This window comes from Electrophorus electricus, chromosome 16 (assembly GCF_013358815.1).
Source record: "Electrophorus electricus isolate fEleEle1 chromosome 16, fEleEle1.pri, whole genome shotgun sequence".
Classification (NCBI taxonomy): Eukaryota; Metazoa; Chordata; class Actinopteri; order Gymnotiformes; family Gymnotidae; genus Electrophorus; species Electrophorus electricus.
Window position 1 is genome coordinate 12,607,912 of NC_049550.1, and position 14,981 is coordinate 12,622,892.

Sequence of the window (14,981 nt, forward strand, 5' to 3'; positions counted from 1 at the left end):
TTTCTATTTTGAAACCTTGATTATCCAACAGCAAAAATGTTCATCTGTTAATTAAATACTACCACCTTCTGGCTTGGTTGTGAGTCTTGTGAAATAAAACAAGCCGCCACGCCGCTAGGTGGCGGCATTCCGCCAGTACTAAGTCGTAATTTCTAGGCGCCATTGTGATGTCCCCCCCCGCCCCCCATATCTGCTCTACGCAAAGAAAAACCGTCGACGTGCCGTGTCGTCTTCAGAAATACACAAGAAGTCTGTTTTTTTCTGTCTTGTCTAGCTCCAAATTCACAGCTACTAGGACACCATGAGCGATAACGAGAAGGAGTTTGTGGAGCGGGTATGTACGAACACGGTTTTAACGAGCTTTTGTACTGTGTAGCTAGCTAAGCTAACATGTCCGTCTCCACGCCCTGTCCGTAGTAACGGTACAAACTCGACCCGCTGCATTTCATTCATTTTCAGCGACGTTTACTTCAATCCCTCATTTATTCGCTGATAATGTTCAGTAACCTAACGTTTATTTTTAGCTTTCAATATTCAGTTCCGAGTGCGAGTCATTTGGCTAGCTAGTTAGCCTAGCTGGCTAACAGTGCGAGCATGTATTCCTTTCATAGTTACCCTTTTGATCCTAACAAAACTTTCTTATTTCAGGTGTAAGTGCGACCTTTTAAAAGTATTCATATGCACTCCACTCGACGTAGCTCAACATTATCCTTTAGGTAGCTAAGATAGCTAACTAGCTAACCCCATTCGTTTCGTGAGTAAGACATGAGCAGGGTTAAGGCCTGTGTGTCCAGCCTGGATAAACACTTCAGGCACCAGCTAGTCAACCAGCTAGTTAAATGTCTGGTCTAATTCGCATTGTAGGTAGCTAGTTAGCTACCAAACATGTTTTTCATTCATGTATTTGTTTTACCAAGGTTGGGTAGAAAATGTGCCTTGGTTGGATTTGCTCGGTTGGATATCCTATGTAGATATCGTTTATCCAAGCGTAACTAAAGGCACTTGCATAACGAATTGTTTAGGTCAGCTCCGTACTAGCTATGCAGTCAAAGGTGGATTTGGTGGGTTCACAAAGTAAAAGCCCTTTCCATATTTTGCTCTAGTCGGATTTGTAAACTGACTCGTACTAACACATTAAATAAATTCCTAAAATGAGCCACGTGGTTTCAAAATCACGGCATGCCTTTTACTTCTCGACCCGTCAAATGAACACCTCTGTAACTAGTGTTGTAAAAGTTGTTTGATCTCAGTCACGTCGCTCTTGGACTTTTTTCCGTAACTAATGTAACATTATTTTATCAAAATGAATTCAAAGCCCTTACTCTTTTCTGTTTTTCCTTTTGTAAGGTTAAGGTGGGAAGAATGAAAATGTGGACGAAGTCAAATCAAGTTTTTTTTTTTTCTTTCTTTTTTTATTGAGGCTGAATTTTGAGTGCATGCTAATGTTCTATGGCGAGAAGTTCTAAGAAGTTCCCCTCATGTAGAGTGTTATGGCATTGGGAGCAGTGAATGGGCAAGATGAAGGCAGAAATAAGAAACAGAAGAAAGAAGAAAAGAATGTTGGTTGAAGTTATGAAGTTAAACTCAGAAGTGTTCGTGTGGATAAGATGAAAACAGGGCTAAGTAATTTGCATTAGTCTGCTTTGTCTGAATATATATATATATAATTTTTCTTACATAAAACGTCTGCATGCTACTCATATTCTGGTAATGCCAGTGCAGAGCAAATACATATTAATGGAAGTGAAGAATTTAAGGTGTTCTCTACATACTTCATCGTCTGTTGTAATAATGCAACTTTGGCTCTGCCTTTTCACTACAGTGTCAAAGTTTTATATAACAGCATCCTTAGCCAGCTAGAGTCCAGGAGTCATGTTTGTCCACTGTACTTGTCACCTTTAGCCAATAAGAAGCCTGCATACATTACAGTCAGTTTTGTTTGTCAGCACACCTAACCAATCGGGAGACCTGGCCTTTCCACATTTGCTCACCCGTCTCTGATCTGTGCAGGGGTCACGGTCCAGGAGTGTTAGTCCAAGGGGCTCGGTGAAATCGAACAGCCCCTCCCCAGAGCAGTCTCCAGCACCGTCGAAAGATGGTTCCCACCGCTCCCAGTCCAAATCCCAGTCCAGGTCCAAATCCAGGTAAGTATCTGTTCTGCAGCCAAGAGTAATATATTATTATGATAAATATATAAATTGCTCTGGATAACGTCATCTGCAGAATGCTCTAAATGTATACATGGTGACTTTCTGCAGTTGTCTGACTTCACCCCAGTGGTTTGTTATTGGTTTTTTTTAGACCTGAGGAAAGTTACATTAGCAAGCAGCGAGTTCCTGTGTGGCAAAAGCCATTGATGTAGCTACAGCTAAGAATACCCAAGTGTTCCTCATTCCCGTGTTTTTGATCTTGTTCGTTTTCTGTGCTGTGCATTACGATTGCCATGGTGGCGTCATCACGGTTGCGCTTGCTCTCTGCCCACAGGTCTCGCTCCCACCGCAGCTCGCGGCGCCACTACTCGCGCTCACGCTCGCGTTCTCGCCGGCGCCACTCGCGCAGCCGCTCGTACAGCCGCGAGTACCGGCGGCGCCGCAGTCCCAGCCACTCGCCCATGTCCAACCGCAGACGCCACGTCGGCAACCGGGTACGGGCGTCTCCCTCTACACGCAACGAGCGCACAGTCACACCATCTCGCATCACGCACACGGGTTTGCGGGGAGGCGACGCCATATATAGTACACGCAAGCTCCCGGAGCCACTAACTCCGTTTATGTTACAGTGTCTGTCATCCTCCACACTCGGGACACACGAATCTTGGCGCAGATTTTGCAACCTGCTGTGCTCCCACTTGCGCTTGGTTCACAGCAGCTTATACGTTACAATGTTCTTCCAGCTTTTACAGGCACACAGCCATTTACATTTCAGTATTCGCCAGGTCCCAGTCAGTGCAGTATTCACCACCTCAAAATCAGAGCAGCTTTTGTGTTGCGCTCCCGGTTCCACCTCTAATCGGCTCTGTATCTTCCTAGTCTTTATAGCTGCACACGCTTCACGTCCGTTAAAAGTAAAAACCAATCTAATTGTTCAGCATTTAACACCCAATTGTCTCGTCACTGGTGATCAACAAAGTCTTTGAACACTGAGCAAAATTTAAAAGACTAACTACCTAAATACTTTTGTATTTAATACACATACAAGTAATATCACTGACAGTCATGGCTAACTGTATGAAAGGGAATGGACTAGACTGGAGTTAAGCACATGCAGGTATGCAGTAATGTGGTATATCACCAAATTAGAGGTGGTAACGTTCTTGTGCACACTTCAACGTACCGTCACTGCTTTTAAAAAGCTGTTTACTTTGCCAGACCCGCAAAGTAGCCCTGCTTTAACAACCCCTTTCACGTACTGCTGTGTGGCACTCTGATCACACCATACCGTTCTCTCACTGCTGTGAGAGAGATATAAACAGACACGGAGACGCATCGGAGCATGGCGGAAGCTGGCCTGAGCCCAGAGCTCTTCCCTCCATTGAGAAAGTATAAATCAGACATACGGAAACATTTTGGCTACTGATAAAATGAAGGACAGGTGAGCGCAGACAGCGGGCCAATGTACAAGATGTGTGGGAAGCAGCAAAGTTTGCCAGCACAAGCAATGCGATGGTAAAACTCCATGATAATCACTCGAAGCAGTTTATCACACTTAAGGTAAGCTTCCAGTCCCATTTGAACAGCATAACGATGATTTAACAGTTGATTTAACAGTTAAATGTTTCCATCAGTATAGTTTTGTTTAACACAAGTGTTCAGGATAGCTGGAAGTAGAGGTCTGCAACCTAAAGCCCAAAGCCAATGGGGCTGACGGGTATCGGGTTCGGCTCGGGTTTGTGTTCTAATGTTGTGTAGCTAGTAGATGCGCGGTTATTCCAATGAATGTTCCAGCCTGCGTGTGTTTTCTGTCTTGCACACACATCTCTGTACTTGGTGTAATGTTATAGTCTATAGGCAGCTAGATGTGTTAAAAAGTCTCCCTGCGTTTCAGCAAGAAGAGTAGTGTAGCCTAGCGTCATGCCATGTTGATCTCCGTTCAGCTCACACTGGTGAAATCGTGTGAAAGCTTAGGAACAGAGGTGGATGTAGATGAAGGGGTCATGGCAGATCTTTGCACTGCGCTTGCTAAGTTCACCTGAAGCATGAGTGGCAGCTAACGGTTGTTCAGAGGAGGAACTGTGCTGATATCATCAGCTGAGGATTCTGTTATCGTCCTCCAAAACCTGAGCTTAGTTCTTGAAGATTCAGAGCTTTTAATAATAACCAGTAAGAGACAATTTTTATTAACATATGCTACACTGATGGGCCACTGTGCATTGGTCTGTTTATTATAAGTTATTTGCAACCTAATTGTAAAAAAATCTCACAAATTTCAAATCACATTTTGAGATGACTTTAACTGTAGTTCTGGAAAACAAGTGACTAATACTTCAAAGAAGGCTAACTAGCCTGCGTCATCCAAAGTTCCCACAGAGTTAGTTGTGTGTGTGTGTGTGTGTGTGTTCTGACTGTAGACTTGTTCTGGGTTTAAAATGACTATAACAGAAAAGGCGAGGGCTTCTATCCTCATAACCAGAGGCAGCTTCATGTGCAGAACCCAGTTCTGCTCGGTGTCATCTCAGCACAACACTGGGAAAGTGACTTTGCATTACGCCAGGAAGACGTGTGCAGTAGGCAGGCTTTAGCGGGCTGCTCGTCTTGGGAGATTGATGCTGTGTGAATGATGGGCTTTTTGCACACTTTCTTGCCCATTTTCTAGAGTTTAGGTAGTACAGTGTCGCGGTACAGAATGAAAATGCTGCGTCGTATTTTTAGGGCCTGCGGAGGTGGTCCTGCCTTCTTTTGCGCATGTGCTTCGTTGTGACACGTTGGCAACAGCCGCGGCACAAACGTGGGACAGAGGGGTAAAAGGGTATGAATGAAGGGGAGGAGTCGGAACAGGCAGAATGGAGCCTGATGCTGATCAATCGTAACGCGCCGACATTTTCCTGTTTGCTGGAGACGCTCGTACTACAGCCGACCAGCTCCTCCGCCTGTCTCGACGTTTCTTCCTAAATGTACATGTTGCTTTTGTCCAGGCATGGCTGAGCTGCTGACGTCACGTTACCTAGCCTCTTTTGTTTAGTGGTCTAATATGTTTGTGGTTGAGTGGAGTGCTGAGGAGGGGGGGGGGTTTGCAGCCATCTCATGTCTGTTCACCTTATGGACAGTGATGTCCAATTTAAAACGTTGCTAGCATGTACAGTGAAAGAAATGTTTTTGGGTTTTTTTTGGACTGTAAATCTGTTTATTTGGGTGTGGTAGCTGTTGTTGGAAAATATGTTCAAAATGTCTGTGCGTGGTAATTGTAAATAAAACTCATACGTCAAAATATGACTGCACTAAAGAGATTTTGTCGCATGCCCTTTAATGCATTCACGTGTATTTATAAAGGCCTTGAACTTTGCTTAAGTGCTTTGGGTTTTAGTCTGTGCTGACTGCATCTTGCTCATTGATTGATTCAGTCAATTCTAGACAGGTTGTGATGGTGAGCTCTTGGTGATGGGATTTTTGTGTGTGCTGCATTTCTGCGCTGTGCTCCTTACAAACGTCAGGGACATTCTTGTGATCAAAGGTCATCTTCCAGACTAAAGCAGATATCAAAGCCATAAGCTGTGTTGAAGCTAACCGTAAATGTCAGAGAGCTTTTATAATACTCTGCGGTATTGTTTCCTTTCACTGAATGTCGACGGATGAAAAAATTTGTTGTGCCCCAGTCTGGTAAAGGCACTCGAAGCTTTCTTTCCTTGCTTCTTGCTCTGGTTGTTGCCTGGATGCAGCTTTTTTGATGTTCTGCATAACACCATGGGTGAGATATCTGAATACTGCAGATATTGGATCGTGTTTTATCTTGCATTTTTGAATGAAGATTATGTGGAAAGGAGAACTGATCCTAGATCAGGGCTAATGATTTACGGAGTCCCCTGCCTTTTGTTTAGAGAGGGTTTTTTTCCCCCCTTAAATTGGTACTTGTTTGCATTAGCCACATCAGCATATATGGTCCGGGTAATGAAATTGCGGTGTGCCTGTAGTTGATGTCGCTCTTTTGTTCGTTGTGTAGGCAAACCCAGACCCCAACTGCTGCCTGGGTGTGTTTGGCCTGAGCCTCTACACCACAGAGAGAGACCTGAGGGAGGTGTTCTCCAAGTACGGCCCCCTGGCCAGTGTCACCATCGTCTACGACCAGCAGTCGCGGCGCTCGCGGGGCTTCGCCTTCGTCTACTTTGAGAACAAGGAGGACTCCAAGGAGGTGAGCGTGCATTGGTTCCTGTTGGGGCTGAATGACTATTATCATGATGTTTTTGACTATCGTGCAGCCCTACTGCTGTTTGTCTGTGGTGAAACGTGCATCTCCTAGGCCACAAATGGACAGCAGCGCTGTGTGGTGTGCTGGTTATTGGCTCGTGCCAGCTCTGAGGACATTCCTCGCCCTTCTAATTCACATGTTTATGGGCCCATTTTAATAGGTTCCTGGTTCCCATGTGTGGCTAGGAATACTCGCATTGAAACTTGGTCTGTTTTCTCTTTTTGTTGTTTTTAGGCTAAAGAAAGAGCTAATGGCATGGAGCTGGATGGGCGGCGTATCAGGGTGGACTTTTCCATTACCCAGAGACCACACACCCCCACACCCGGAATCTACATGGGTCGGCCCACCTAGTGAGTATTCTTTAGCTGTGACTGCTTCACACTGATCTAGGACGGTAGTTTAAAAATGGTAAGAGAAAACGTAAAGCGAAAAAGCAAATGTAAGCAGCGCTGTGCGGGTAGGAATGTTGTGGTGTGAACTACCTTAAACCAGTGAATATTTAGTTTCTCTGCAAACGCACCCAATGAACTTAGTAGCGGAATTGTTTTTTCTTGTTGTTGGTCTTGCTCATGTGCCTTCTCACTTTGCCTCTTCAGTAGTGGAGGGGGAAGACCCAGTATCTCGGCCAGCCGCTCCAGAGACTACTATGACCGTGGCTACGATCGGGGATACGACCGCTACGATGACCGAGAATACTACAGATCTTACAGGTCAGCAAATGAACCATTTTTGATGGACTTTGTTTACTTTTGCCTGAACATGCTCCACTGTGCTATTGCACGTACTGTACCGCATGTGTGCATCAGGCAAGATAACAAGTGCAGCAGAATACAGGAGTCTGTGTATGGTGTGTTCTTGCAGCTGCTGGTAATTGCTCGTTAAGTAATGTTCCTATTGCGTGCGGCGAGCAGCGGAAGATGAGCAGTGTGTGTAGAGGAGGCTGTTTGTAGCCCACTGTGTAGTGTCCTACTAAGGGTACTAAGCAGCATTGCTGAGACCATGCACCATGATAACTGTTCATAGGTTTACACGCTCCTGGCACTTTTAATAAAACATTTTTAAAAAACATTTTTTTGTTGTAAAAGGCACGACAGCATTACAGTATCTAATGAAAACAGTATTTACTATTGATCTTGTGTATAAAAAGACACCTAAGCAGGCGACTTGCATCTACACAACCTTTTATGAAGGGTCTGTTCTTGGGCACCAAGTCAATTTTAAATCGCTGTGAAGGTCAATATACTAATCTACTTTGTCCTTACAAATTTACAAATGTGCCATTTTTCTAGGGAGAGTCTGTGTTTTTAAAAAGCCATTGACAAAGTTTGGTGTGGATGAAAACCTTGACCAAAAAGTTTCTTTATAAAAGATTGGGAAAGCAAAAGAAATGCCACAAGATCTGTGAAGTCATTTTACACCATTAAAAAAAACCCCACCCTTGCATCTGAAAAATCCAATTAGCAGTATTCAGACTGAACACTTGTATAAGCTTCAGAAAAAAATGCGCAGGCCCCTGCCGGGGACAGTGGCATTTCAGAATGTACAATAAGGGGGTACTTTTAATCAAAAATGTCCAGTTGTACAAGCACAGCACAAAACGAACCTGCCTGTAGTATGCCGAGCAGCATCTCGAGCTACCTAAAGACATCTGGTATGACGGCACAAGAATGCAGGTGTCCGTCACACACAGCATGGCTGTTTGGAGAAGACTGTCTATGTCTGTGGGGAGCGCCACACTTAGGCTGCTGTAGGGCAGGTGGGGCTCTGCTTTCCTAGCTGGGGTGGGGGCACCCCAGCGACACCAGGAAATTGGGCAGGGTTGAAAGCAGAATGGACCACTGCATGCAGAGGCTGTGACTGGGTTGCAGTGATACTTGGGGGAGACTTTTGAACAAGTGTTTTGTAAACTGAGGATTAGTGCTTCTGAACTTTTAAATAATAACCTGTGTGTGGTTGTCTCTCTCTCATATGTAGGCGTAGGTCACCCTCACCCTACTACAGTCGTGGAGGATACCGCTCCCGGTCACGGTCACGGTCCTATTCCCCACGTGAGTAGTGTACTTAGTAGCAAAACCCCTAACACGTTCCCTGAAGAAATGTCCACGATATGACGTGATTTCATTCCCTTTTTTTCCTTACATAAATTTAAGTTGAATGGGGTTTGTTAAAGATGAACGTGTTGCTTATTTTAAATTGTGCAATCTGCACTAAAAGGCACACATTCAAGAGCACACACTACATGGTAAATAGTCCTGAGAATGCTACATAGACATAATTGAGAAGCTTTTGCTATCTTAAAAATTTGGGATGCCATTTACAAATCCCTGTAATGAGATAATGGTGCAATAACCATAATGCATCCATTCGCTCCTGATTTGTTTTCCAATGAAGTAATAATTTCTGCTTCACTCCAACAGGGCGTTATTGAAGAAAACGTTTCTGTGTTGATTGAGCTGGAGGCATTCCGGCCTCAGAAACATGGAATAATGGGGAAGAGATTTTTGTTTGTTTGTTTGTTTGTTTTGGGTTTTTGTTTTTCGTTCCTTGTGCTTTGAGTTCTTGTATTTTTTTTAAGAGCCTTGCATTTTGCTTAGTTTAACATTAAGATGATCTGTGTATCTTTTTAATTTCATTACTGTTAAGTCATTTATGTTCCAATCTGTTCGGCTCCAAGCCCAGTTGGATGATGGTGTATTTAGCTTGAGCGAATGTGTTGTGTTCTAATACCAGGCGGTTTCCCAATTGTTGTCCCTTGGGGGGGGTGTTGAGCTTGACTTTCTCTATTTCGGCCAGTAAGCTGACTTAAGTCATACGGGAAGGATGTTAAGTGTCGGTGTCCCTTATTTCTCCCTCTGCTTACGTTGGTCAATTTTTAGCTCATGGACACTTTTTTTTCTTTCTGTAATGGTCTTCCTGGAGGGGCCCTGCACTTCACAGGTTCTTTTTCCCTGGTCTGACTCACGTGATTTGACTCACAAAGGGCTTTGCTGTTAGTTGTTGTATCATGAGTGTTGGAATAGTGGAGAGATGCTAACCTGTGCACTGTGCTGGCATGCCAGGAAGACAGCTGGGAAACGGAGCAATGCCAGCATATAGATGAAATTACCACAATCCGATGTAAATGACTGTTGTCTATACCCAGGGAATAAACAATATATTTTACATCCTTTTAGTGGTGTGCTATTTTGTTTTGGGTTGGCCAGTATTCAATGGCCAGTCTGTTGACTGTACACAGAGCATTGTGTTGTGGTAACAGGTAACCTCAATGTTTTTTTTTAATTGATGATGCAAATTGGTGAATGTAATAAGAAAATTGTTCTTTGAGGGCCTAGAAGATTTATTTTATTGAGCTACCAAAAATTGTTGTACTGAGCTCGTAGACACATTTTAGACTTGAGTGCATGGCTGGACATCATTTAAGGATGAATACAAAATAATTAATTGCAAATTATGAATGGATGATAGGATTAATAACATGACCATGAATTTTAGAATTTAAAGTTCTTAAATATTCTATTCATTTGTATATGAATTCTGACGTAGAGAAATTGAATATAGAAATCCACACTGGGCAGCAAACTTTAACAGCTTTGTTTCACAAACTAAAATTGATTGCACCTTTAAGTACTTTTTATGCTAAATTAATGTTTTTAGAGTTTTCCTATCCTGCATCATTTTTCAGTTATGGCAATTAAGATTTACGTCAGACTACCTCATAAGTAAACAACTTCTAAAATGTAAGGTAGAAATGGAATAAGTTTTGCTCAGCGTTGCTCTGACACGGAGTTTTCGTTTAATTTTCAATAAAAAGCCAAATTTGGTTTAATTCTCTAGCAGTCGTACGTGACGATTAACCCGGTCTCATGCGGTTAACACGCTCGATGTTGATGCAGCTGAACTTATCGGAAACATCTCTGGCAAACCGATACTTTGTAAGACTACTGTGAGTAACGGGAGGCTGATTTTGTGCACTAGTCGGGTCGGTCACGTGTCGGACGAATTCACTCCCGCGCTGGACGGAACCGGCTCGTGCGCTCTGCAGGCCCTCGTCAGAAAACTGGTTGCCTTAAACACGCGCCGACACCTGCTTATACACCTACTCTCGGAAAACCTGTACAGACCAAATGTGGGTTTTTTTGGGGGGGTTTTTCTGTGCAACAATTTACTTGCCACTCCGACGAACCGGTCATTGCGTATAATTTCATTCGCTTCAAAATTGTTAGCTTATCCAACAAGACCTCAGGGACGGAAAGGATAAGGGAGAGGCGACTGCCGTTTGCACGCACGTGGATCTGATAGCAGTCACAACAACGACGTAAAAACCATCCGATAGTTTCTATTCAAACCACCAGATTCGCCTGGACATGAAAATAAAAAAAGATGTGGAATAGGTGTGTCTAAAACTACGCTTTCTCTTCTTGTGTCTTTATGGGTCTGGCTGAATGACTGCGATGGAGAGGTGTCTGATTCTCCGGGAGCGAGGTTTTGTCTAAAGGCGGCGCTTGCAGGCTGGAGTGACGCTGGGACATTTTTGAAAACCTTAGTCAGAAGTGATTTACAAGGAGCGAAGTTGATGCCGGGATCTGTCCGGAGCTGAGGCTCGATTGTTGCCTTTTCAAGTTCACCGTGTGTTTATTTTTTATTTTGTTTTTATTTCCAGCCGTTGACGATAAATTGGAAGTTCGTTCTCTCTAGCCGACTACCGCTCGCTTTTTCTTTAATTTCGTTCCGTGGATCATGAACAAACTGTACGTGGGGAACCTGAGTCCCTCGGTCACCGTGGAGGACCTGAAACGGCTCTTTGGTGAAAGTGAGCTTCCCGTGACCGACCGGGTCTTGCTGAAGTCCGGTTATGCTTTCGTTGATTTCCCTGACCAAAAGTGGGCCATAAAAGCAATTGAGACGCTGTCAGGTAAGTGCTTTTATCGCAGCTCAAACTCGGTGATACCTCTTAGGTAATGCTACTCGATTAGCCTTTCTTTGCATAGCCCATATTTTGATAGGAAGATAAATGTATAAAACACGTTTGACCAAACTCCCTAGGATGTAGCAGTGTGCCAGGGTGTATGCTTACAGTAGCCCGAATAAGGTGACTGGCCTTGGCAGTATTGTTGCAATAGTTCAAATAAGATAGAGAACATGATATAAGAAGGTCAGCGTCAAACTAAGCTTTACTATAACGCACCGGCCTGAGTATCGTATCTCGTAAGGTAATGCAATTTGGATGTCAGTTGGATATGCAGGGTTGTCCAGTGCTCGCATTGGCATAATTATTTTGTCGGTATTTTTTTCTCCCGAATTTTTTGGAAGGAGCTCAGAGGGGCAAACGTTATGTCTGTTTGTCGAACAAGTGCCCCAGATGCCAAAGTAGATTTTCTACGAAGTTGTCCTGTGTGTAAGTGATGTGTAACAGCAGGAAAGCGGCGATAAATGGATAGTTGGTTAAGGGCGACGAGTGTGAGTGTCAAAGTGAACGGCGTGGTTTGTAGGCCCTTCAAACGAACCCAGTGCGCCTCGGTAAGCAAAAGCTCGGTTTCAGTCGCCACACTCCAGTGTTCCCAAGGCCAGTCAACACCCTGCCAAAAGTCAAACGGCGAAGTCATTAGATAAATTACCTACAGGTTATATTTAGCTGTTATACTTATCGCATGCTTCCCCTGCGTGAGATAATTTAGGCTAGTCCGAAAAAGAAAACGTGCCTTTGCCACTTTCCTTGGGAGTATTTTCTTTTTACATGTTGGTGCTCGTTTTATTTTGGCGCCCTCTTTTTCTAGAAACATAAAAGTCCACTTTGGTTGAGGGAGTAAAAATACTATTTTAGTTCTATTAACCTTTCTTGCAGCATGGCAAGTTTTTTCATTTAATTAAAGAAAAACAGAAATATAGTCTAACCTGAGAAATATGTTAAATATTAGTGTGACAATTTCAAATATAACAAAAAAAAACAAACAAACAGTTGTCTTATTTTCCTGTCTTTTGTGTCTCTTGATGGCCTCCTAAATTGCATTGTTTCCTTGTAGGGAAAGCCGAGTTGCACGGAAAGGTGATTGAGGTCGACTATTCTGTTCCCAAAAAACTGAGGTAAAAACACTCCTGTTCCGAGCTGTGTTTCGTGAATGCATGCACGACCGGCCCCGGTTGACGTTAGGCACGATCTTGTTTGTGTCCAAAAGCTATCATTATGTAACGGAAAATGTTGTTACGAACAACTTATTTTTTTTCGGAGGGAAAGAGCGTATTTTGTAGTATTAGATAAACCCATAAAGGACTAGGTGTGAATGTGTCTTATAAGAACGTAACTACACTGTTGTGTACTATATACACACAAAGGCAGCTTAACTGCCACAGAGTAGGCAAACTTCCTGTTGTACTAGGCTGCCTGGTGCATTGTGTCAGCAGGCTGCACAACTGCTTAAGAGGTGGGCGAGAACTTTCTCGGCGAGAATTTCATGCGAGCGTTTATCATCAGATATCGCAAACCCAGGCTTATTGTGTACTGTGCCCGACATGTTGAACATACTGCATGTGTAAGTTTGTGGGAGAATTTTTATACATTGTGTAAATAGATGTTTGACTACGCCTGATTTGGGTTGAGAAACATGAACATGGACACACACACACACACACACCCACACACACAGCACACATATATATATATATATATACTATATATATATATATATATATATATATATATAATATTATATATGTATGTGTGTGTTGTGTGTGTTGTTGTGAGAATATATATATATATAGATGTGTGTGTGTGTTGTAACTATACGTGGTATAGTTCTGTAAGGGGTAATACAGAAAAGTCCAACTATCTAGGGAATTTAGCAGAATCGACACTACGCACACACACACATATGTGTGTGTGTGCGTGTGTGTGTGTCGATTCTGCTAAATTCCCTAGATAGTTGGACTTTTCTGTATTACCCCTTACAGAACTATACCACGTGACAATCTTTACATTCCTCGCGTTAGCCCGCCCTACTTACTGAAAAGTCAAAATAAACAACAAAAAAATCCCGTTTGAATTACATTGACTGTCTGCAAATGATGATTTTGTTGTTTTTGCTCAGTACGCTTCCAATAACGTCTTAGCACACAGACACATATCACCTTTTGAAATAGACAAGGAATGTCGTCCAGTAGTCAGACGAAAATCATTAGGTGTAGCCGAGAGCTTCCGCACGCATTTCCAGATCAGTCCCGAGGAACTGGGCCTGGAAACTAGGGCCTACGAGGTCCAAACAGGACCTTCATTAATATAGCGCTGCTCATACATTATTATTAAAGTATGTGCAGTGGAGACTGTGCCCAGCGTCGCCTTTACTGTAGCGCTTCACCTCGACTGACGGAGGGGGGACGGAGGATGGCTTTTTAAAAGAAACCCAACATGAAATGCCGTCTTGGCGCAGCGTGTGTCCTTTACGCAGGCTAGTCCTCGGCCTCCCGTACGCGGTCTACGCCAAATGAGTAGGGATAATACGCTGGCTACGCAGTTTTGAAACGCATCCAGCGCCTTAATTTCGACTGCTGTGTGAAACGGTTTCGGTTGCTCTTCATTGAAAGCATACATACAGCTTTTCGTTTGAAGCTACAAGGAACAGTTGTAAAAAAAAAAAAAAAAAAGTTTACCTGCGCAAGTTAATGCTTAAGATTTATCAAGAAACCAGAAAGAAGTTCAAGGGTTCTCTTTGCTTTTAGCTAGTTTTTTAGAGTTGACATTGCATTCACTTAGCCTACATTAGGTAATATGCCTAGAGTTTTTATTTAATGTTTTATTTAATGTTTTATAAAACAGACTAGATGAAGCACTTTTATGTACTCTTAACTATAATGTAAAACACTGTGATACATACCAAGGAATTTATTTTCAATTTTAGTTTAAAGCTAGTAGGTGAAATCTGTAAATATTTAATATTTGGTCCACATCTTGAACACATTGTCTTTCAAAGATGCATCAGATATTTGGTTGAAGTTCAGTACCCAGTAGCAATGCCATATAATTAATAATAAATGATTAAATATCATTTAGGTATCATTGATTTCAAGCATAATGAAGAATGAAATGTTTACATGTGTACAATTTTAATGTGAGGTGGCATGAGTATAACGAAGGCTTTCAAACCTGCTTACTGTTTTTGTAATTGAGATGAATTTATACTGCTTAACTTCATACGTGAATACTGACATACAAAAATCATTGATTTTGTGATCTTCTTTTGAAATCAAGTGATGTTATTGGGAGATTTGTTGGCTTCTCACCCTGTTTTTGAGATCACTGACCTGATCTCAAAATTCTGATTTCAGTGAAATGTTCATCATTAGGCTGCTTTAGGTGGCGCTGTAGTCAGATAATGGGATGCTTTCTTTTACCTCTTATTTTATTTTAAAGAGCGCATGTAAGCACCACTTTGGTGGATAGATTTAGATTTTATTACCAGGGATATTTATATCATGAATAGCAATTGAATCTAGTAGTTATGCAGAAACCATTTTATACATGTGTTCCATTCTGTTTCTGTTTTTATTTTGGATTTTTAATTATGCATATTTTCATATCGTAATTATCCTCC

At 42.6% G+C, this 14,981-nt stretch overlaps 2 protein-coding genes across 3 annotated transcripts in view; both read left to right on the forward strand.

Annotated features, from left to right (window-relative positions):
- Positions 1-172: 172 nt before the first annotated feature.
- On the forward strand, positions 173-9,563 carry LOC113586597 (transformer-2 protein homolog beta-like). Its single transcript, XM_027024825.2, has 8 exons — positions 173-334; positions 2,011-2,144; positions 2,485-2,644; positions 6,154-6,342; positions 6,634-6,749; positions 6,996-7,109; positions 8,374-8,447; positions 8,817-9,563. Exons 1-8 carry the CDS (start codon positions 302-304, stop codon positions 8,825-8,827), a joined length of 831 nt encoding a protein of 276 aa, XP_026880626.2. The 5' UTR covers positions 173-301; the 3' UTR covers positions 8,828-9,563.
- Positions 9,564-10,837: 1,274 nt separating this feature from the next.
- The window catches only part of igf2bp2b (insulin-like growth factor 2 mRNA binding protein 2b), a 30,107-nt gene continuing 25,963 nt past the window's right edge, over positions 10,838-14,981 (forward strand). For both annotated transcript variants that reach the window (XM_035534519.1, XM_035534520.1), the window contains exons 1-2: positions 10,838-11,311; positions 12,420-12,480. In XM_035534519.1, coding sequence (XP_035390412.1) covers positions 11,137-11,311; positions 12,420-12,480 — 236 coding nt within the window. In that variant the 5' untranslated portion in view covers positions 10,838-11,136. The remainder of the gene's footprint in view (positions 11,312-12,419; positions 12,481-14,981) is intronic.